General features: G+C 43.6%; 2 protein-coding genes across 2 annotated transcripts in view; one reads left to right on the top strand and one right to left on the bottom strand.

Moving 5' to 3' along the window:
• Positions 1–5,869, top strand: part of LOC126989865 (homeotic protein caudal-like) — a 42,411-nt gene extending 36,542 nt beyond the window's left edge. The window contains exon 2 of the mRNA XM_050848488.1: positions 5,666–5,869. Within this exon, the coding sequence (XP_050704445.1) occupies positions 5,666–5,854 (189 nt within the window). The 3' untranslated portion in view covers positions 5,855–5,869. The remainder of the gene's footprint in view (positions 1–5,665) is intronic.
• The window catches only part of LOC126989867 (protein pygopus-like), an 82,045-nt gene extending 58,147 nt beyond the window's left edge, over positions 1–23,898 (bottom strand). The window contains exons 1-3 of the mRNA XM_050848492.1: positions 23,845–23,898; positions 9,797–9,966; positions 9,087–9,280 (exon numbers count right to left, since the gene is read on the bottom strand). Of these exons, the coding sequence (XP_050704449.1) occupies positions 9,087–9,280; positions 9,797–9,966; positions 23,845–23,898 (418 nt within the window). The remainder of the gene's footprint in view (positions 1–9,086; positions 9,281–9,796; positions 9,967–23,844) is intronic.
• Between the last annotated feature and the right edge of the window lie 337 nt (positions 23,899–24,235).

Genomic DNA, 24,235 nt, shown 5'->3' on the forward strand with positions numbered 1-24,235 from the left:
AGGTGGAGCCTCTTCCTCCTCCTCCTCCTCCTCCTCCTCTTCTCCTCCTCTTCCTTCTCCTTCTCGTAAATCTTCTTCCCTCGCCTCTTCATTTTTCGCTTCATTCTGCTTTTTTTAATATTTTTCCTTCCATTTTTGTTTTTTTATCATTCTTCATCCTCTTTCTCCTCCTCTTCTTCTTCTCCTCTTCCTCTTCCTTCTTCTTCTTCTCTTACATCTTCTTTCTTCGCCTCTTCCTTCTTCGCTTCATTCTGCTTTTTTTTTCTTTCCACTTTTCTTATTTTTATCATTTTTCATCCTTTTTTTTCTCCTCCTCTTCTTCTCCTCCTCTTCCTCTTTCTCTTTTTTCATCTTCTCTTTTTTTATCTTAACTTCTATATATTCTTCTTTTTCATATCTTAATTTTTCTCCCTCCTTTTCTTCTCATTACTAATCCTCTCATTTCTTCTTCTCCTCTTCTTCCTCCTTCTCTTTCTCCTCCATATTCTCTTTTCTAACTTTTCTTTCTTTTCTCCTCATACTATTTTTCTTACATTTCCTTCTAGTTCCTTCCTTTTCTTCCTCCTCCTCCTCCTCTTCCTCCCCCTCCTCCTCCTCCTCTTCTTCGTGTGAATGGCCTTATGGTGGTAAGAAGGGGGATAATAGTTTAGTTAATCCATTGTCTTCTCCTCCTCCTCCTCCTCCTCCTCCTTCTTTTAAGTGGATGACTAACAGAGGAGAATGGTTTGGTAATTAAACATGAGAAATAACAACAACATAAAAAGTTAGAGATTGTGAAAAGCAAAGGAAAAGAGAAAAAGCATTGGCGAGGAGAAAGGAAGGAAAGTAGTAGTAGTAGTAGTAGTAGTAGTAGTAGTAGTAGTAGTAGTAGTAGTTGTTGTTGTTGTTGTTGTTGTTGTTGTTGTAGGGAAAGGAGAGGCCATCAAACTTTTTAAACTCCCTCATACATACTAAGAAGCTTTGCCATCACTTTGCTGTCTCTACGTAATCCTCCTCTTCTTCTTCCCCTTCTTCTTCCCCTCCTCTTCCTCCTCCTTCTTCATTCCATGTTCTTTCCCTCCTCCTCCTCCTCTTCCCCTTACCTTACTTTCCTCTGAGTAGTTCTTCCTTTTTTATTTTCCCTTTCTTTCGTTATACTTACCTTCATATCCCTTTCTCTTCTTCCATTTCTTCCCTTTTCTTTCCTTTCCCCCTCCTTTCCCTTCACTCTTCTCTTCCCTTTTTATTCAAGAAGAGGTTAGATAAAGCCATGAGGTAAGGTGGGGCTGAGTGTACAGGAGCTGCCTTGTATAGCCCAACCGGCCTCTTGCAGACTCCTTACGTTCTTATGTTCTTATTTTTGTTTTCTCTCCTTTTTTTCCTTCTCCTCCTCCTCCTCCTCCTCTTCGTCTTCTTCCTCATCATATTCCTCTTCTTCCACCTTTCCTCCTCCTTCTCGCCGTCTTCTTATTTTCCTTCCTCCTCCTCCTCCTCCTCCTCCTCCTCCTCCTCCTCGAGGAGGGTTGGAAAAGAGACGCCTGCGGGGAGACATGATACAAGTCTTTAAGTACCTGAACAAGCTCAGCAACGTTGATCACTCCAAACTCTTCACGCTACAAACCAACCTGAGAACAAGAAACAACGGAAAAACAATTCAAGCAAAGCGATGCAATACCGACATCGGCAGGAGTTATTTCTCGAATAGAGTTGTTCGCCACTGGAACAGCCTTCCTGCAGAAGTGGTTAGCGCAGAGACCATCAACTCCTTCAAGAAACGCATAGATCGCCCCTTTGCTGCATCGGGTGTGAACTGAACGTTCCCAAGAGTAGATACACAAGTGCTTTAATCCTTCCCTGCAAGCCACTCCTGTGGCAAACGGATTGATTAAATCACTGAACGCAGGCAGCCTAGTAATGAGCCAACAGGCTTTCTGCTGCCTGCTAGTCCATGTTTCCATGTTTCCTCTTCGTCTTCTTCCTCATCATATTCCTCTTCTTCCACCTTACCTCTTCCTCCTTCTCGCCGTCTTCTTCTTATTTTTCTTCCTTCTCCTCCTCCTCCTCCTCCTCCTCCTCCTCCTCCTCTTCGTCTCAAATTCTCGGTCACGGATTTCCAATAAAAAAGAACTTATCATCCCCCCCCCCCCAACCACCACCACCATCACCTCCACCACCACCACCTCCACCACCATCACCACCACCGTGACAACAGTTAAAAATCTACAAGAGGCGAGACAAATTTTAGAGGGGGGAGAAGGGAAGCGATGCGTTACAGCCTACCCCTCCCCCCTTCCCCTCCCCTTCTTCTTCTCTCCCCCCATTGCTCCCACCCTTCCCCTTCCCTTCTCATACTTCTACTCTCCCCTCCCCGTCTTCTCTTTGTGTGCAGACGTGTGCCTCCTCCTCCTCCTCCTCCTCCTCTTGTTCTTCTTTTTGTTTTTGTTCTTCTTGTTTTGTTTCTCGTTCCGCTTCATCTCCTATTCTTCCTCCTTTATGATTTCTTCTCTTCCTCCACCTCCTCTTCCTCCTCCTCCTCCTCCTCCTCCTCCTTCATATCCATCTGTTCCTTTATCTTCCTTTTTTTTACCATTTTCTTATTTTCTTCTATTCTCTTTTTTTCTGTTGCAATATTTTTTTTTGTTTCTCATCTTATATATTATTTCCTTCGTCCTTCACTACTTCCCTCTTTCTCAATATCTATCCCCATTGCATACATATTTTTTTCCCCTCACTGTTTCCCATTTCCCAATACCATTTTTCCCACTTCCCTCTTTCTCAATATCTATCCCCATTACAAACATCTTTTCTTTCCCTTCCTTCACTCCTTCCCAATTCTATTTTTCCCCATACGTATATATTTCCCATTCATCCCCATTCCTCTTTTTATTTCCATTACCAGAGATTAGCTTCCCAACCCTTCCATGCATATCCATTCACCGGCCCCTCTCATCTCTCTCTCTCTCTCTCTCTCTCTCTCTCTCTCTCTCTCTCTCTCTCTCAATCATTTCGTTTTTTTTTCCCCTTCTCTACAATTTACTCGCATCCACCGTTTTCCGCGTTTCTCTCTCTCTCTCTCTCTCTCTCTCTCTCTCTCTCTCCCTTAATCACTTCGTTTTTTCCCTTCCTACAATTTACTGGTATTCCCCGTTTCCCGCGTTCCTGTTTCCCTTCTGACAGTGTAATTACGATAAATCTTCCCATATATTTCCTTCGTCACGGTTGAGAGGGAAAATTTATAAGCTGGGACAAAACTAAACAGGATATAATGTAGGAAAAAACTAATGATAACTTTCTTTTCACATTTCATTTTCATTTCATTTCATTGGATAACTTTCTTTTCCCATTTTGCTTTGTTTTTGTTTCATTTGATTTGATTTTCGTTTCATTTTCATTCATTTCATTTCTTTCATTTTCCCATTTTCGTTTCTTCAGTAATCCTTCTCTTTTTTTTTCTCTCTCCATCTTGTACTTTTCCTTTTCTTCTATTCTTTCTTCCCCTTCTGATTCTTTTTTCGCCTTCTTTTCCTTTCCTTTTCTGTCCCATTTTCTTCACTCGCCTTCCCTTTCTCTTTTCTTTTTTCTCTCTCCCTCAAGTACTTTTCCTTTTTTCTCCCTTTTCTTTATTTCTCATTCTTTTCCTTTCCTCTTCTTTTCCCTTTCTGTCCCATTTTCTTCACTCACCTTCTCTTTTTTTTTTCTCTCTCCCTCAAGTGCTTTTCCTTTTTCCTCCCTTTTCTTTATTTCTCATTCTTTTCCTTTCCTCTTCTTTTCCCTTTCTGTCCCATTTTCTTCACTCGTCTTCTCTTCCTCTTTTTTTTTTCTCTCCCTCAAGTGCTTTTCCTTTTTCCTCCCTTTTCTTTATTTCTCATTCTTTTTCGCCTTCCTTTCCTCTTCTTTCCCTTTCTGTCCCTTTTTTTTACTGTCCTCTTTTCTTTCTCTTTCCCTCTTGTGCAGTTCCCTTTCTTCTCCCTTTTCTTTCCCTTTTCCCTTTACTTCCCCTTTTCTTCGGCATATGACCACAGATGTTGCGCCGACTAAACGAAACTTTCCAACTTTTTCCCTTTTCTTCCTTTCTCTCCATTTTTTTCCCCTTCTTTTCCTTCCCTTCTCCTTTAACTTCCCTTTCTCTTCACTTTTTCTCCACCCAAACTAAAAACTGAATATAATGTAGAGAGAAACTAATCATACCAAGGTAGTATTTTTTCTACCTGTTTTTTTTGCGTACCTGTGCAGTTTATGGGTGAAGGCGACGGTCATTATGCAGGTAAAGAAAAAACAAGAAAGGTGTGTGTTTGGACAGGTAATTAAGGGGATGTAAGACTGGGAAGGACAGGTGCGCGTGTGTGTGTGTGTGTGTGTGTGTGTGTGTGTGTGTGTGTGTGTGTGTGTGTGTGTTTGCCCTTGGAAGTGAGATCAGCAGTTTAAGCTTCAGTTGATGCTTACTGAGGCGTCTGTGTGTAGGTGGTGATGATGATGGTGGTGATGATGGTGGTGGTGATGATGATGGTGGTAATGGTGTTGAACAGGAGTGGTAGTGAATGATGATGACTGGGAATTGTTGTGAGTGTAGTGACGTGGCGTGGTGGTGGTACTGATGATGATGGTGATGATGATAGCTTGTGGTGGTGGTGGTGGTGTGAGTGTTGTGAGTGGTGTAAGTAGTGGTGATGATAGGGTAGGATGGCATGATAGTGGTGATGGTGGTGGTGATGGTGTTGTGGTGTTTAGATTCTAGTGGTGGTGATGACAGACAATGGTGGTGGTGATGGTGGTGGTGGTGGTGTAAGGAGGTAGACAGGTGGGGAAGAAGAAGAAAAAGAAAAAAAAAGAAGAAGAAGAAGGAGAAGGAGAAGGAGAAGAAGAAGACGGAGGAGGAGAACGAGAAGGAGAAGTAGAAGAAAATACTGCAGTTAGAGTAGATGGGGAGTAGTTTTAAGTGGTGATAGTGGTGGTGGTAGTGGTGGAGGTGATGGGTGGGGTTCGTGAGGGTGTGGCTGTGTTAGGGAAGTGGTGGGGAAGCGGTGGGGACTGGTAATTACACACACAAAGAACGGGATAATTTGTTCCTTTGTTGTAATTGGGGTGTTTATTGTAGCAGTAGTAGTAGTAGTAGTAGTAGTAGTAGTAGTAAATGTAGATTTGATGTGTTTTCTGTCTTATGTGTTTCTTATCGTAAAATGAGTAGAACAAATACAGTGGACCTCCTTATTCACCAACGTTTTCCTTTGCTTTCTTGCTCTGTATTATCATTTTGTAGTCATTTTTGGGGGGGGACCAGTTTGTGTTGTGGGGTTTTATTTTTATTTTCGTCTGCCTTTCAACGTAAAAAAAAAAAAACGGTTGCCCATCATCACCATCATCACGGCCGTTTTCTCTTTCATCTGTTGCTTTGTTATCATTTTGTGTTCTGTTTTCAGGGGACCAGTGTGTATTATGTCCTTTCCCTACCATTTGTGTCTTCTAACGTAAAGAAAATTAAAGAAAAATTAAAACAGTTGCCCACCACACTCACCCCGGCCGTTTTCTCTTTCATCTGTTGCTTTGTTATCATTTTGTGTTCTGTTTTCAGGGGACCAGTGTGTATTATGTCCTTTATCTACCATTTGTGTCTTCTAACGTAAAGAAAATTAAAGAAAAATTAAAACAGTTGCCCTCCACATTCACCCCCGTTTTCTTTCTCCCTCAGTGCTCCCCGGCAGCCCCAAAGACCAGCGCCACCACTACCTCCAACAACAACAATAACAACAACAACAACATCAATCATCACCACCCCTCCTCCTCCTCCTCCTCCTCCTTCACCCACTCCTCTTCCTCCGCCGTCAGAAAGGCTCACCCGCCCCCCGTGCCGCCCCGCCCCGCTAAGGTACGTCAATGAAGCAACACCTGTACTCCGTTTTCTTTCTTCCCCCGCCAGCTTTTGAGGTAGACTATAAGGGAAACATTTGTATGGATTTTTGTTGGGGGATTTTCTTTTGTTGTGTATTTATTTACTTTAATATCATTCCTTCCTGACTTCCCCATTCCTCTTCCTCTTTCTTCTCCCGCCAGCTACTTCGTTACGGACATAGGAAAGGTAGACTGATGTAAACTCTTGTATAGCATTTTTTTTCGTCAATATTTCTTTCGATTTTGATTTAGTTTCCCCTACTACATATAACCAGCTTACGTCTTTCTTCTTTCCTTCCTTCATTCCTTCGTTCCTTATTTCCTTCCTTCCTTCCTTCTTTCATATTCTTCCTCCTTTCATCCCTTATGTGTTTATCTGCTTGCTTTTGTTATTTGTATTAGAGAGAGAGAGAGAGAGAGAGAGAGGGGTTGGAGATAAATAGGGAAGTAATCTGACACACACACACACACACACACACACACACACACACACACACACACACATGCCGCTGACCTTGGCAAACCATCGTGACGAGAGCTTAGTACTTACATGATTTTTTTTTTCACAATCTCCGTCGGTACACTTGTTACGTTATATTCTCAGTGCTTTGCGTAATTCTTGAGTTTTGCTGTTCCTTTTATTCTTATTCTCTCTCTCTCTCTCTCTCTCTCTCTCTCTCTCTCTCTCTCTCTCTCTCTCTCTCTCTCTCTCTCTCTCTCGACATTGTTCATTGTGTCAACTCGGTTTCCGCTCAACTGCAAGTACGTACACACACACACACACACACACACACACACACACACACACACACACACGAAGGGAATATATAAACAATGAACAAAATATTTAAAAGCAGTACTCTTATTTTCTCCATATATCAAAAACCCTCTTTGGAAAAAACCCTCTTTTCTCTCCACTATTCTTCCCTTTTCAGCCCTTCCTTCTCCCCCTCTCCTCTCTCCTTACAACCTCCCCTTCTTCCCTCTCCTTCTCACTATACTTTTACCTTAATCTGGAATACCACTAAAGAAAACAAGCGGGTGGAATTTATACGGCGGTTGCTCTTTTAGGAAGCCCAGAAATATCACGCGTTATATATTTCTAGTATTGTTCATTCCTTTCCCCTTTAAAGCGTCCCAGGTGTGCATAAATGAACCTGAGTCACCTGTTTGTGTGGCTGGCAGGTGAGGCTTATTACTCACACCTGGAGGGAGGGGGGAAGGGGGAAGAGGGAGAAGAGGGAGGAAGGAGAGGTGGAAGAGGGGGAGGGGGAAGAAGAGGGGAGGAGAGCAAAAGGGGAAGTGGAGTAATGGAGAGGTGTGGAAGAGGGGAGTAGAGTGGAAGGAGGGAAGGAGGGGTACAGGAGGAGGGAGTGAAGGGGATGTGCATGACGAAAGGGAAGGAGAGCGGAGGAGAGAGAAGAGGAAGAGGAGGGGAGAGGAAAGGGGTTGGGAAAGTAAGGGGAAGGTGGGAGGGGTTTTAAAAGGGGAAGGGAAGGAAATGGGAAAGAGGGGAGATGGAAAAGTAAAGGGGGAAGGAAAGAGATGGTAGAGGAAATGGGTCTCTCTCTCTCTCTCTCTCTTCCTTTTACTTCTCTCCTTCCTTCTCTCCTTCCTTCTTTTCCCGTTCCCCTTTCTGTTTTCCCTCCCCACTCTTTCCCATTTTCTTCCTTCTCTCCTTCCTTCTTTTCCCACTCTCCTTTCTTATTTCCCTCCCTATTCTTTCCCCATTCTCCTTCCTTCCTTCTTTACCTTCTTCCTCACTCATTCTCCTTCCTCTCTTATTTCCTTCCTTATTCTTTCTCATCCCTTTATTTTCCCTCTACCAACTCACTCCCGCATATCCCTTCCTCTTTCCCTCCCTTTCTTTCCTTTTTCCTTCATTCATTCATTCTTTTTTATCTGCATTTTTCCCTTCTCGTTCGTCTTTCGTTTTTCATTCCTTGCTTCCCTCCCCTCACTAAATCTTTTCCTCCTCCTCCTTTCTTGCTGTCTCTCCCTTCCTTCAATCCATCTCTGCTTCCTTTTTTTTTTTCCTTTCCAGTCTATTGATGTCTTTCATACCTTTGCTTCCCTTCTTTCCATCGCTAAATCCTTCCCCTTCCTTCCTCTCTTCCCTTCTTCCTTTCTTCAGCTCTTGTCTACTTTCTTTCTTCTTCCCTTCTGATTTTTCGGCATCTTTCATCATTACTTCCTTCCTTCTTTATCTCTTTTTCATCTCCTCCCTCTCTTCCTTCTTTCCTTCAATTTTACTCCACTTCCTGCTTTTTCCATTCCGGACTTCTTACATTCTTCCTCTGTTTTTCACTTCCTTCCTTCCTTCCTTCCTTCTTTTCTCTTGGTCATTCTCTACTTTCTGCTTTCCTTCCTTCCCAGTCTCCTTACATTCTTCCTCTTTTCATTTCCTTCCTTCCTTCCTTGCTTTCTTTCTTTTTTCCTTCCTTCTTTTCTTTCAATCATTCTCTACTTTCTGCCTTCCTTCCCAGTCTCCTCACATTCCTCCTCTTTTAATTTCCTTCCTTCCTTCCTTCCTGAAAACTCATCCCCCCCGTCCACCTGTCTCGCTTCCTCCTTCCCTCCCTCCCTCCCTCCCTCAAGTTGCATTGCCCCGTGTCAAGAGCTGAAGGTCGGCCTCCTAGTGTTTGCTGAGTGCCGCTTTGCGCGCTTACGTGGGTCCTTGTGGCTGGCGTGTGTGTTTGTCTTGGGGTTGGTGGCTTCTGTTGAGTATAGGGGGAGGGGAGGGAAGGGGGGAGAAGGGGAGGGGGCGGGGGTGTGGGTGGGTGGTTGGGGGAAGGGGTCTGTGTGTGAGGATGGGGAGTGGAGAGTTCCCTTGTGTGTGTGTGTGTGTGTGTGTGTGTGTGTGTGTGTGTGTGTGTATGTATGTATGTGTGTGTGTGTGTGTGTGTGTGTGTGTGTGTGTGTGTGTGTGTGTGTGTGTGTGTGTGTGTATTCGTTGTTTCTTTGTGTATTTTTCATTTATTTTGCTTGCTTAGTTTCTTTCTTTCTTTATTTTCTTATTTCGTTGATTCGTTCGTTCTTTCTTGGTTGCTTTTCGTTATATTTTCGCCTTTTTTGTCTTTAGTTTTGTATCTTTATCTATCTGTTTATTTGTTTTTCTTTCCTTTTTTTCTTTCTTCCTTTCTTTTTCTGTTTCATCATGTTCTTTTCCTAGTGACTTTCCTACACACACACAAACACACACACACACGGTAGGTACTCACGGGGCAGAGTGGGCTTGGTGGTGGTTGTTGTAGTTGTGGTTGATGTGGTGGAGGTGGTGGTGGTGGTGGGGCTGGTGACGCGGGAGGGGGTGGGCGGGGGCGGGGGCGGCGGGGACTGCTGGGAGGGGGTGGTGGGGGACAGGTTGCGTGCCCTTGGACCCGGCATCGCCTCCTCCATGTCCCCCAACCCTTTGCTGAGGAGGGAGAGAAAATATCAGTATAAAGGTCATCATTCAGTCATTTATAAGAGTCTACCTTCAATCAATACATTTTCTACAAAGGTTTAAGTCGTAGAAAATAAAGCATTGAAAGGTAGACTATAACATAACACCAATCAACGTTAACCCAAGATACTCGTAGCTATGGGTGAAGTAAGGGTTTACACTATAGGTATGCCTGACCTCGGTGCTCATCTCCGTCACTATATCATAACACCAATTAACTTAAACTCTAAGGAACACGCACGTAAAGTTAGGAGTATTAACTATTCCTACGCGTGACCTCAGTGCTCACCTCCGTCACAGTAACTCTCTTAAACCTTACAATTAGCTATACCTTACCTACGTGTGACTTCAGTGAGTATCTCCGTCACAGTACCCCAAGGACTTAATATTATCTCATCATCAGCCATATTTATCTACCAACACAAGCATCATCTACTCTGATCTCACAAATAAATAGAAGAAGAATCCCAATCCACGCCTCCTCACCTTAGATTCGTTAGCTCCGCCTCGTGCTGGCTCTGTTCTGACCACAAACCGAGCTCCAGCTTCTGCCTGTTGACCCTGAGCACGGCCGAGGTGTAGTAGGAGTGGCCCGTGAACTGACACTTGAGGTCCTCCGGCCGCCCGCAGTTGAAAAGGTAGCAAGACCCGGAGCGCTGGGAAAGAGGAGAGGGTGTGAATATATGTGAGCAGCGTCTTAGGTCATACCATTATGTTATAGTCTACCTCTCAATGCTTTATTTTCTACGACTTAAAACACTGTAGAAAATGTATTGATTGAAGGTAGTCTTAGAGATACCGAAGCGTTATTAGGTGATGTTGCTGAATCCGGGTCTTAGTTTCCGTATTAGTGAAGGGATGTAATGTGAAGGAGGAGGATGAGTGGATATATTTAAACCCGGACACTGAGTTGGAAGGGATAGCGGGAAGTGAGCGATGGGAGAGGAGAGTGGTTTTAAAGAGTATGTGAATAGCGTCCTTTTTTTTATTTTTACAGTCTTAGTTCCCGTACTTTTATTTTATTTTATTTTTTTACGTTGTTGCCTATTGCGCCGGTAGGTGGTCTTCAGGACAGCATGTGGATAGTTTTAAGCCACTCGGCGGTGACTGAAAAATCCGAGTGGTAGCGTGAGGATTCGAACCCGCGTCGTCCATCACGCGGCGAATGTGGGTCCAGTACGCTACCAGTTCGGCCACCGCCTACCCTGATAAAGGGATGTGATGTAAATGAAGATATGTGAGGGTAACCTTAGCCCTTGCTGTCTAATTAGTTTTCTTGTTAATGAAGGGATGCGACGGAAAGGAAGATGAATGGAAAACTTTAGACTGGAACGATGAAATGGAAGGGAAATCAACACAACTAGAAAATAAGAAGGAAAAAAGGCGGTCACAGATTGATAGATAGATAGATAGACAGATAGATAGACACACAAAACAGGAAGAATATGAGAAAAAAACAAGATAAATGAGACACGAGTTGGAAAGGGACACGACTTAACTTGAAAAAAAGGGAAGAAAAGGCATTAAAAAGTGAATGATTAAATAAACAAATAAATACATAGGTAGATAGATAGATAGACAGACACACAAACAAGAAGAATAAGAAGAACAGCCAACTTAAGTGAGGAATAATAAGTGCAGGAAGAAGTCGAGCAAACAACTTGACGACACGTTCTGGGAGACACGTTAACAAGGCCCTAATTAACGCAGGTAAGTGTCCTCCAGGTGTTGACAGGTGTGTTGTGTTGACTGGGTTGCGTTGGGGAGGTGTTGCTTGTGTTTGAGTTACTTGTGTTTTTTTTTTTTTTTTTTTTTTTTTTTTTTTGGTTACGTTGTTTCTGTTGTGTTGTAACAGTGTGTTGTTGTTGTTGTTTTGTTGTTCCTGTTTGTTTTGTGTTTTGTTTTCTCTGAGTAAGGGTCTGCATGTTAAAATAGTCTCCCCCCCCCCCCCACACACACACGCACACACACATATCTCGAGGTCTTCTGGGTAGTAAAGTCTGTATTGCGTTCATATGACTTAATGTTTCCCGTTACTGTTTCATGGAAGGTAGAAAGTGAGTTACGTTAGTGGACCATACATAGCCAGGGACATTCAGAAATCGAAAATGTGTGTTGCTGTGAGTTTAATAGTAAGCTGGGGTCACGAAACAGGTATCCATTTATCTATCTATTTATATATGTATCCACCCATGTATTAATCTAGTTATCTAATTATATTCTTATCTGACTGGCTGACTAACTAATTTAAGAACTATCTATCTATCTATGTATTTACCCATGTATTAATCTAGTTATCTAATTATATTCTTATCTGACTGGCTGACTAACTAATTTAAGAACTATCTATCTATCTATGTATCTACCCATGTATTAATCTAGTTATCTAATTATATTCTTATCTGACTGGCTGACTAACTAATTTAAGAACTATCTATCTATCTATGTATTTACCCATGTATTAATCTAGTTATCTAATTATATTCTTATCTAACTGGCTGACTTACTGACTGACTGACTAATTTAAGGACTAACTATCTATCTATGCATCCGTCTATCTTTATACTGAACTAACTAAATGATTATCCAGCTAACTAAGGATAACTAACTATGTATCTGTCTATCCGTGTGTGTGTGTGTGTGTGTGTGTGTGTGTGTGTGTGTGTGGGTGGCCGTGAAGCTTTACCCTCGCGGCGGATTAAATAACTGTCTAAAGGAGGGCTTAGGCGTGGGGCAGGTCAGTTCCCGCCTTGTCACACTTAACATAATGCCGAGCGAAAACCCGAGGCCGAGAGAAGGAACATAAACACGCTCAACCATCTTTTAACATCGCGAGGTGGAGGACGATGAATGCTTTATTTATAGACGTAGCGCTCTTATCCTAACAGCGTAGTGGCGAGGGTCTTGAGTGAATGCCATAGTTAATTAAGTATTCGAATTAAGAATACGAATGTGAATACGAACACAACGGTATACTAGAAAATCGAATGCAAATGGGAATGCTAAATGCAAGTATTCGTGGATGCATTCATGAACACTTTGCTTAGAAAAATAGCTTCTTGCTGCTGACTCGGCATGGCACTGCACTGAGGTAATTAAACGCTACAGTGACTTTATGAACAACGGTTGTGACTGGTGCCAATATTCAGTACAGCAGAGACAGATTTGTTTGTTTTCTTGAGAGTTAAATAAATGAAACTCAATTTGTCACACTAAGCCAAGTTTTTAGTAGTCTCATGCTGCAGACCTTACCTTTGCTCTTCGCCTTTACGCTAAAATGAATGTCTGTTCCTGATTACAAATTTATGATTATTCGTCAGATTATTCGAAAAATACAAATACTTTGCTCAAGTCTTCGAACAGGAATGAGAATACTTTTATATATAATGAAAATGATTCGAATACGAACACGAATACTGTACTCGAATGTATTTGAATACGAATACCGAATACGAATGTTTCATCTCTGGCAGTGAACTCATAAAATTAATAGCTGAAGAACCGAATCCAAGTCTACACTGTTCTCAATCTCTACTGTGCAAGAATACTTCATGCTGACTCCATATCACGCTAACATACATCATATTACCCACGGGAAGGCGCAACACTCACTCATCTCAAGTCCAAAATAAATAAACTTGGTATTTCTCTCAAGCATTTTACAACATTTACCGTATATAGAGAAAAAGACAGACCCATTAGCGTAGCACCTCCATATATTTCGCTTCTGGTCAAGGGAACATAGAGCTTTGGCAGGAAGGGGCGCCGACCAAACAACCCTCTCTCTTTCTCTCCGCCCCTTCCTTCCTCCCCTTCCCTCCCTTTACTTGTGTGGCTTCGTACGGGAGAGAAGGGAATACACGAATCCATACTCTACACATACATACATACACACACACATACACACATACACACATACCATAGAAAGAAAAAATGAAATCGTATGACGGGTAAAGTCGAAGGAACAGGATGAAAATATAACTAAAAAGAAAAAAAGAAAAGAAAGAAAATAAAAATAAATAAATATAAAAGCATGACAGGTTAACTGGAAGGAAGAAAAAAAAAAAAATATACGAGAGAAAAAAATATGTATATATACCAACAAATCTGACCCGGAGAGAGAGAGAGAGAGAGAGAGAGAGAAACGGTCACAAATAGAAACAAAAATGGAATGATTGCAAAGTGACGTGTTGAATTTCCTTGCAGGTCCCCCGAGGTGTGTGTGTGTGTGTGTGTGTGTGTGTGTGTGTGTGTGTGTGTGTGCCACGCCCCATGTGTCTCCATCATGTATTGACTGCACCAAGATCACCACTGCTCTCTCTCTCTCTCTCTCTCTCTCTCTCTCTCTCTCTTTAAAGGCGACCATTGGCTAGTATAGTTATGGCTTGGCGGGGGGGTTGGGGGGGCGGTATTGATGTTAGTGGTGGTGGTGGTGGTGGTGATGGTGTTTTTATCTGTATGGATCGAAGTAGTAGTAGTAGTAGTAGTAGTAGTAGTAGTAGTAGTAGTAGTAGTAGTTGTAGTAGTCGTCATGGTGGTGGTGGTGGTCATTCTGCAGTGGTTGTCTAGTGGTATTTAATTCATATGGTATTTTAGTTAAAGGTGAAGTTGGTGACGGCCGTGCTGGTGGTGTTGAGTTCTGTTCACTGGTTTTGGTGGTTAATATCCTGTAATAGTCGCTTTGCCGTGTGGAGGTGATGGGGGTGGCTTAGTACTGGTAGTGGTGGTGTGTGGTGGTGGTAGTGGCGCTAACTATCCTAGAGGTCTTGTTTCAGGATAGTGCAGATTGGGATAGTTGATTAATTACTTAGTTAGTGTCGTACCTGAGAGATCACCTGAATGCTAATTGGCTAATTCATCATCACCATCATTATGACAATCACGGGTTAATTGTTATAGATTCATTGTTGGAAATTTCAATACAGACCAGCCAGTTAATTAAAAAATCGTCTTTACTAACAATTTTGAAGTGGTGGTGTGTGTTGACATTGGTGGTGGTGGAGGTGGTGAGGATGGTGGTGGTGATGTCTAGTGATGAGGGATGACAGTATTGGTGGTGAGAGTTGACACTGGTGGTGGTGGATGTGGTGATGATGTTGGTGGTGATGTCTTGTGGTGGTGGATATGATGATGGTGTTGGTAGTGTTGTTTAGTGATGAGGGATAACAGTATTAGTGGTGAGAGTTGACATTGGTGGTGGTGGAGGTGGTGATGGTGTTGATGTCTAGTGGTTGTGGAGGTGGTGATGATGTTGGTGGTGATGTCTAGTGATGAGGGATGACAGTATTGGTAGTGAGAGTTGACACTGGTGGTGGTGGAGGTGGTGATGTCTGGTGGTAGTGGAGACCAGACTCACACAAAAAAGGTCACGGTCTCAACGCCCCAGTGCTCATCTCCGACGCTGGACTGTTTTTCATCCCGATCAGGTTGTGGCGTCCCGGGAGGCCTATCCGTTTATTGGCTTATTAGCGCGGCTGGTAAACACGAGACTGGCTGGCGGTGCTGTTCTTTTTCCTTTTAATTTTATGGCGCATGTAAGTAGGTCCTGATAACAGTGGCGGCAAAAAAATAGTGAATAGAGGAAGAGAGGAAGGTAAGAGAAGAGGGAATAGAGGGAAGGGAGGAAGAGGGAATAGAGGGAATAGAGGAAGAGAGGAAGGTAAAAGAGGGTTTTATAGCGCATGTAAAAGTAGGTCCTGATAACAAAGGCGGGAAAAAAAAGTGAATAGAGGAAGAGAGAAAGATAAGAGAAGATAAGTGTAAGATTTTGAGGAAGGGTTTGTGTTATGTGAGTGTGTAGTTTCTTCCTCCTCCTCCACTTCTCCCTCCTCCCTCTCTTCCTCCTCTTCCACTTCTCCTCCTCCCTCTCTTCCTCCTCTTCCACTTCTTCCTCCTCCCTCTCTTTCTCCTCTTCCACTTCTCCCTCCTCCCTCTCTTTCTCCTCCTCCACTTCTTCCTCCTTCCTCTCTTTCTCCTCCTCCACTTCTCCTTCCTCCCTCTCTTCCTCCTCTTCCACTTCTCCCTCCTCCTCCCTCTCTTCCTCCTCTTCCACTTCTCCTCCTCCCTCTCTTCCTCCTCCTCCACTTCTTCCTCCTTCCTCTCTTTCTCCTCTTCCACTTCTTCCTCCTCCCTCTCTTCCTCCTCTTCCACTTCTTCCTCCTCCTCTCTCTCTTCCTCCTCTTCCACTTCTTCCTCCTCCCTCTCTTCCTCCTCCTCCACTTCTCCCTCCTCCCTCTCTTCCTCTTCCCTCCTTCCTCCTCCTCCTCTTCTTCTTTCCCCGTCTCCAGATCTATCCGCTCCGCACCCAATATCACCACAACCATAATCTCCTCCACCACCACCACCACCACCTCCTCCACCACCTCCTCTTCCTCCCCCTCTTCCTCACTTCCTCACATAAAAAATAGTAGATAGTATATGGGCGTGGTGGACATTGATTGTATATGAACGACACGGGATAAAACAACAACAGAGAAGTCATTATTAGCCCGGAACATAATTGGCCATGGACGGAGGGGTGAGCGGGGGGACAGGGAGAGAACTTTATATGCGTATCAGTCTCCCCCTGTCTGGCTGTCTGGCTGGAGTTATTTGTTCGTTTTTTATACTGACAGACAGACACACAGAAGCGCCGATATCTGTGACTTAACAAAATAGATTAAGATGAGGGAGGAAACAGATTGATTGATTGATAGTTTATAGTTGCAGGTAAATATGCCCGTCAAGGAGATTAGTGGAGCGAGTGTGACGAGAGAAATCAGGACACGTCTCCTCCCGAAATTGACATCTCTTTTTGGACACTCCTTTGATCTCTATTCAGGAGCAGTGAGTAGCGGGCTTTTTCTTATATTTTTCTTTACGCCCTTGAACTGTCTCCTTAGCTGTAAAAAAGAAAGAAAAAATCCGAGTATTGATCAAACGAAGCAGTAACAACAAATACGATAATCTTGCCACATATTTATCTACTTACTGATAAAGCTGATGAACTGTAAATAAAGAATTGCTTATATATTTCCATACTTTTCTTTCAGTGTCCAAACTTTCCATATTTTTCTAAACATTCTATTTTTTTTCGAAGCTTTTCATTGCTTTTTAGTTATCTGTAATATGTTGATGTCCTTCTACCTTATTTTTCGTTCCCCTCACTGTTTCTTTGTTAACCAGTGCTTGCCTGTCTCCATCCTGGGCCACAAGACGGAGAAAGATAAATATAAGCCCCTCGAAAAATAAAAGAAAAAACAAAATTAATAAACATAAATTCAGAAAAATGCGTTAAAATTCTATAAAAATCCTATGGTGCTCTCAAATGTAAATCCAGAAAAATGCGATAAATTCTATAAAAATCCTATGCTGCTCTCAAATGTAAATCCAGAAAAATGCGATAAATTCTATAAAAATCCTATGGTGCTCTCAAATGTAAATCCAGAAAAATGCGATGAAATTCTATAAAAATCCTATGCTGCTCTCAAATGTAAATCCAGAAAAATGCGATGAAATTCTATAAAAATCCTATGGTGCTCTCAAATGTAAATCCAGAAAAATGCGATGAAATTCTATAAAAATCCTATGCTGCTCTCAAATGTAAATCCAGAAAAATGCGATGAAATTCTATAAAAATCCTATGGTGCTCTCAAATGTAAATCCAGAAAAATGTGATGAAGTTCTATAAAAATCCTATGCTGCTCTCAAATGTAAATCCAGAAAAATGCGATGAAATTCTATGAAAATCTTATGCTGCTCTCAAATGTAAATCCAGAAAAATGCGATGAAATTCTATAAAAATCCTATGCTGCTCTCAAATGTAAATCCAGAAAAATGCGATGAAATTCTATAAAAATCCTATGCTGCTCTGAAATGTAAATCCAGAAAAATGCGATGAAATTCTATAAAAATCCTATGGTGCTCTGAAATGTAAATCCAGAAAAATGCGATGAAATTCTATGAAAATCTTATGCTGCTCTCAAATGTAAATCCAGAAAAATGCGATGAAATTCTATGAAAATCTTATGCTGCTCTCAAATGTAAATCCAGAAAAATGCGATGAAATTCTATAAAAATCCTATGCTGCTCTGAAATGTAAATCCAGAAAAATGCGATGAAATTCTATAAAAATCCTATGCTGCTCTGAAATGTAAATCCAGAAAAATGCGATGAAATTCTATAAAAATCCTATGGTGCTCTCAAATGTAAATCCAAAGAAATGCGATGAAATTCTATAAAAATCCTATGGTGCTCTCAAATGTAAATCCAAAGAAATGCGATAATATTCTATAAAAATCCATCTGGTGCTCTGAAAATAACTGCCATGCCCCCAAATTAATCTAGTCCCTCAAACACATAACCCGCTTAAAATAAACCCCCTAAAAATAGATTTCCTAAAATTAATTAAAGTAATGCCTAAAAATAACCCCCAGATTAATCTCCTACACAGTCAATCTCGTAATTAAATGGCCCTGGAAAGAACGCAGATGAAATGCTTATAGAGAGAGCGCCGTTTTGGGGGGAGCTTTGTTATTTCTGTGAGACGGAAGAAACAGACCCAGACAGACAGACGGACAGACAGAGACAGCTACACACCGACAGCTCTTTCCCCAACATAAAACCAGCTCTGAATGTCCCCCGTCTCCTTCCCATTCCCCATTCCCCATTATGCTCAAAGTCTAAGCTAACGAATTGAATAGAACATCCCCCCCCCTCCACTCCCCCCCCCCCCCATTTCCCATCCCCCTATTCCCTTGTACATGACCAGACCAATACGTTCTTTTTTTACACATACGAGAACCAGGTTTGAACGTCCCCCCTCCCTTCCCTCTCCCTCTCCCCCCCCCCATTTCCCATTCCCCATTCCCCATTCTATCCCAAGCTAATGAATTCCCTTACACACATAACCAGACCAATACGATTTTCCCCTTACATAAAACCACCTCTGAAAATCCCTTCCCCCCCATTCCCCATCCACCCTTCCCCTTCCCCATTCACCAACCATTCCCAATTATGTCCCAAGCTAATGAATTCCCTTACACACATAACCCGACCAATACGATTTTACACTTAAATAAAACCACCTCTGAAAATCCCTTCCCCCCCCCCCATTCCCTATCCACCCCTCCCCCATTCCCCAATCCCCATTCCGTCCCCAGCTAATGAGTCCCGTGCCGTGCTTATCCCGTGCCTGACGGTCCCCATTACGGGACGACTCTGTGTGATAATTGCCTCATCCCTATCCAATTATGTTTTACCGGCGTTCGAGGAAAGGGGAGGAGGGGGGCCAGATTCTCACCTGTCTCCCACTCCCTCCCCTACCCTTTCTCCCTTTATTAGAGTTTCCCTTCCTTTCCCCTCCCCATCTCTTCTTCTTCCTCCCTTTTTTTGGCTTTTTCTTCCTTCCTTCTCTCTCTCTCTTCCCTTCCTTTCTTCCTGTTCCCTTCTTCCTCTTCCCTTCCTTTCTTCCTCTCCCCTTCCTTTCCCCTTTCCATCTCTTCTTCTTCCTCCTTTTTTGGGGTTTTTCCTTCCTTCTCTCTCTTCCTTCCTTTCTTCCCCTTCCCTTCCTTTCTCCCTCTTCTCTTCCTTTATCTTCTCTTCTTACTCCCTTTTCCTTCCCTCCCTTCTCTTTTTCCCTCACTTTTTCCTCTCTTTCCTTCTCTTCTCCCCCTTTCTTTCTCTCTCTCCCACCTCTCTTTCCCCTCCCTTCCTTACTTTTTTTTGGCCCTTCTCCTTTCTCCTTTCTTCTGTCTTCTTCCTCCCCTTTTCCTCCTCCCTTCTTCCCTTTTCTAGTGTTTTCCTCTTCCTTTCTTTAATGTCTCTCCATGCCTCCCTTTTCCTCTCCCTTTTATCCCTTTTACTGGCTAATTCTCTCTTTCCTTTCCATTTCCTTCCTTCCCCTTTCCTTCTCCTCCTCCATTTTCAGGCCTTTTCCTCTTTCTTTTCCTTCTCTCCTTCCTTCGTTTCCCTTCTCTTCCTCCTCTTTTTCTGCCCCTTCCTCCTCCTCCTCCTCCTCTTGCTCTTTCTCTCCTCCCTTCCTCCCTGTTCCTTTCTCTTCCCTCCCATTTCTCCTACACTTTCTTCCATTACATTTCTCTCCCCATCATTAATTTTCCTCTCCATTTCTCCCTCTGTGTATGTGTTTTCCCCTTCCTCTCTTCCTCTTTCTCTCTTCTTTTCCCAACCTTTCTTTTTTATCCGTTTTTTTCCTTCCTTTCTTTCTTTCCTATCCTCCACTTTTTCCTCACTCTGTAGATTTTTTTTTCTTCCCTCCTCCTCCTCCTCTTTCTCCTCTTCCATTTTCTCATTTTTCCTCTCTTCCCCAATCCTTTCTCTTCTTCCTTCTACACCCTTTGTTTATTCCTGTGTGCTTTTCCTCATCTTTTCTCTTATTTTCTATCCCATTCCTCCCTTTTTCTTTGTTGATATGTTTTCCCTTCCCTCCTACTCCTCCTCTTCCTCCTCCTCCTCTTCCTTTTTCTCTCCTCTCTCCTCTTATCTCCTCTATCCCCTCTTCTATCTTTATCCTCTAATCCTCCCCTTCTTCATCTTATTCACACCAGACAGCCCCTCATCTTTTTCTCCTCCTCTCCCCTTTCTTTTTCCTCCCCTTCCTCACCTTTCTTTTCCTCTGGAGATGTGGTTTCCCTTCCTTTCTCCCTTCCTTTTTTCCTTTGTTAGGCAGCTGACTCCCATCCCTCCTCCCTTCATCCCCCTTCTTCCTTTGTGACAGCTGACAGGAGGGGGAAGGGGGAAGGGGTAGGGGAAGGGGGGAAATGCGGGTACCTTCACACCAGCCCCCTTTTCTTCCCTTTCATTCCCCTGACATTCGCTTCCTTTCACTTTCTTTTCTTCTTTTCCCTTCTCTTTCTTTCCTTCCCTTCCATTTCCTTCTCTTATTTCCCTTTCCCTATTCCCTCCCATTGCCTTTTCCTCCCTTTCATTCCCTTCCCCTCTCTACCCTTCTCTTTCTTTTCTCCCCTTCCCTTCCATTTCCTTCTCTTGTTTCCCTTCCCCATTCCCTCCCATTGCCTTTCCCTCTCTTTCATTCCCTTCCCCTCTCTACCCGTCTTTTTTTTTCATTTCCATCCCATCTCTTCCCACCTCCTCTGCTACGAGCCTTCCTTTTTCCTCTCCCCTTTCCCTCCTCTCCGTGTCGTTAATTTTCCTTCCCCAGCTTTTTCCAATGTTTTTTTTCCTTTCCATGACTTTCTTATCTCTTTCCTTTCCATCCCTTTCCTTTCCTTCTCATTCCTTCCTTTCCCTTTCCATCCCTTCCAATCCCATCCCATTCACTCCAATATTATGTTCGGGTTCACAGCGAGAGAGTTCGACTGTAAAACGCCAGAAGTAATATAAATGTTAACCTTGTAGAATTCAATGGTACGGCCTCACCTCGAATATGCAGTGCAGTTTTGGTCCCCTAAATACAGGAAAGACATTGAATTATTAGAAAGGGTTCGCGCTACGATATAATGATTCCAACCTTCCCATCCATTCTCTCTTCCCATGCCCTCCCATCTCATCCCATCCCTTCTCATCTGTCCCATCTGCTGTCCCTCCCACACTCCCTCTCCCATTTAACACTCCCTTCCCATCCCTTCTCTCTTCCCATGCCATCCCATCTAATCCCATCCCTTCCCTTCCCTCTCTTCCCTTTCCCTCTCCTTCCCATCCCACACCATCCCTTCCCTTCTCATCCGTCCCATCTGCTGTCCCTCCCACACTCCCTTCATATCCCTTCTCTCTTCCCATGCCATCCCATCTCATCCCATCCCTTCCACTCTCTTCCCATCCCTCCCCCTCGTTCCCCCTCTCCCATCTTAACTCTCCCTTCCCATCCCTTCTCTCTTCCCATCCCATCCCATCCCTTCCACTCCCTTCCAGTCCCACCCCCTCGTCCCCCCTCTCCGCCCAGGCCATAACAGGGCATGCACGATCCAGCCTGCCTTAATATTGACCTCCTTAACCTGCCTTGTGAATGTTGGGCGGGGTCAGGGTCACGTGGGAGGGCCGCCGGAAGGTCAAGGTCAAGCGGGGTCAGAGGTCAGGGGTCAAGGTCACGATTTTTTTTTTACAGTATTGATTTGAGTGTGAAGACGAGAATGGAACATGATTGGAGCTTGTGTGTGTGTTTGTTTGTTTGTGTGTGTGTGTGTGTGTTTAGATCTCTCAATTAAAACAGCTACGAAATCTTCTGCATATTTTTGTTTTTGTTTACTCATTCATATTTTGTGTGTGTTTGTGTGCGTGTGTGTGTGTGTATGTGGGTTTGAATTCTTAATTATCACCATCATAAAGGTGTGTGTGTGTGTGTGTGTGTGTGTGTGTGTGTGTGTGTGTGTTTGTGTGTGTGTGTGTGTTAATGAGTCTCCTACCTGCCCTCCTGCCTACCTGTGCCCTAACGACCATCAGCTTAATTAATAGCTAAGAGCCACCTGCCTCACTCACCCCTTGCCCCTCCTCCTCCTCTCCTCCCACTGCTCTCTTTTATTTTTGGTTTTTTTTCTGGTTCTCCGTCATCTCTTCTTCCTCTTCTCGTCTTGTTATTCAAGTCTCCTCCTCTAAGTCTTCCTCCTCCTCCTCCTTATCTTCCTCCTCCTCATCATCATCATTCTCCTCCGCCTCCTCTCCCTAATTTTCTGTTTACTTTTGTTTTCTCTTTCTCTGTTTCCTTTTAGTTTCTCTTCAGCTCCTCCTCCTCCTCCTCCTCCTCCTCCTCCTCCCTTCTTTTATGTTTTCCTTTAATTCTCCTGATCTGTTTTCTGTTTCTCCTTCATCTCCTTTTTTTTTTCTTTTTTCTGTCCTAAAATTCTCCTTCTTTCCTTCCTCTTATCTATCCAACCTCCTCCTTTTTATTTTATTTTTCATATTTTCCTTTTCTTATGTTCTCTCCTTTATTCAACTTATTCCTCCTTTTCCTCCTCTTCTTACTCCTAAACTCACTTTTATCCTTTTTCCTTTTTTCTCCATTTATTTTTATTAGTAGTAGTATTATTAGTATTAGTATGTTGTTGTTGTTTTGTTGTTTACACGCGTATGCTATTGTCTCAAACTTTCTCTCTCGATCACGTGCAACTTTGAACGTAAATGTGTGTGTGTGTGTGTGTGTGTGTGTGTGTGTGTGTGTGTGTGTGTGTGTGTGTGTGTGTGAGTGGGAGTCTGTCTGTGAGTCTGTCTGTCTGTCTGTCTGTCTGTCTATTCTGTTCATTCATTTTGTGTCCTGTCTCTGCAATTTCACGATGCTGGGTGACAGAAGAGAGATGACAGGTGGGTGGGGAGAGGAGGGAGGAGGTGGAGAGAAACAGGTGATACAGGATGGGAGGTGGAGGAAAGGTAGGGGAAGGTGCTACCTTGCCAAAACCACGAAGGGGAATGGGGCAGGAAGGGAATGGGAGACTGCCTATGTCAAAGGGAGGAGGCAGATGGAATGAGGAGGAGGAGGAGGAGAAGAGGAGAAGGAAGAGGAAGGTTTGGTAAGGGTTTAAGTGGTAGTAGTAGTAGTATAGTAGTAGACAGAAGAAGAACAGCTGGTAACATCATTTTATCTATCTATTCTTTCCTTCATTCATTTATTTACATTCTTATGCATCCATCTCTTTTCTTTCTTTCTCCCGATTACTCTGTCATGTTCTGAGACAAGGTACAATGTGTGTGTCCGTCTGTCGGGTTGGTGATGGATGAGCGGCAGGCGGACGCAAGGTGGTGTTTTATGTCGGATGGATGGTGAAGCGAGTCGTGGGTGTGGTGATTGTGTGGTGATGGATGGTGATGATGGTGTTAGGTGTGGTGATGAGTGGTCTGTAGTGATAGTTTTATGTAGTGGTGTTAGGTGATGAGTGGTGGTGATGGTGTGTGTGTGTTTGGTGTTTATACAATCCCCATTATATGGGATGATGGTGATGGTTATGAGGAGGCTGGAAAACCATGGTGACCATATATTGGTAGTAATGGTGAGAGAGGGGGAGGGGAGGAAGGGTGTATCATGCGGTGGGAGGAAGGGGGAGGAGTGGGGGTGGATCATGCAGATGGAAGGAGAGTGGAAGGAGATGAGATATTCCACTCTGTAAATATCGGAAAATCACTGATGTGGAATTGTGTCTGTTGTTGGTAGTGATTATGGTGGTGATGGTGGTGATGTGGGAAGAAGTTGAGAGACGTTATCTATCAATCAATCATCCACTTACTCATTCATACACCTCACACTCACTCACTCACTCACTCACACTCACTCACTCACACGCTATCCATGTTGAGAGACGTTATCTATCAATCAGTCACCCACTCATTCATATACACACTCACTCATTCACCCACTTACTCACACTCACTATCCATCTACAGGAAACAACTCAACATCACACAACACCAACACAACCACTGACACCAACACACCAACACACGCACTCACCTTCTCCTCAAACACCGCCACGTTGCAGTAACGGTGGCGCAGCAGAGGGTCAGACAGTCTTCCTGGTTCCCACGTCCGTCACATTGAGGAACTCCGCCCCAGCACCTCGGAGTCGGCCGTCCTATGATTGTACTCTGCTCACTTCAAACTCCTCCAGACACCCATGTTCGGCCCGCACCACGTCCAGCGGCCCCATCCTCTTTCGGTCATGGGTGAACTCTCTCGCCACCACCACCAGCACCGCCAGGCATGGGACTAACAACCGCAGAAGGTGTATTTCATCGTCCGTGATAGCAGAGCCGCCGCCATGGGTAGGCACACAACACTACGATAAGACGCAACACAAGGAGGCTGGAAGGCTGGCTGGCTGGCTGGTCCTCGCAAGACTGTCAACACTGGCCGATAGACGCGATAACGGTTTCTGGAACACTTCACGGATCCTCTATGACTCGAATGGAGGATCGGAAACGCTTTAGTTCTCGCGGCGCTGTCTGGTTGGCACTCTCGATCCCTTTATTGATCCTCTGAGTTCG

This window comes from Eriocheir sinensis, unplaced genomic scaffold, assembly GCF_024679095.1.
Source record: "Eriocheir sinensis breed Jianghai 21 unplaced genomic scaffold, ASM2467909v1 Scaffold135, whole genome shotgun sequence".
In the NCBI taxonomy this organism is placed as follows: Eukaryota; Metazoa; Arthropoda; class Malacostraca; order Decapoda; family Varunidae; genus Eriocheir; species Eriocheir sinensis.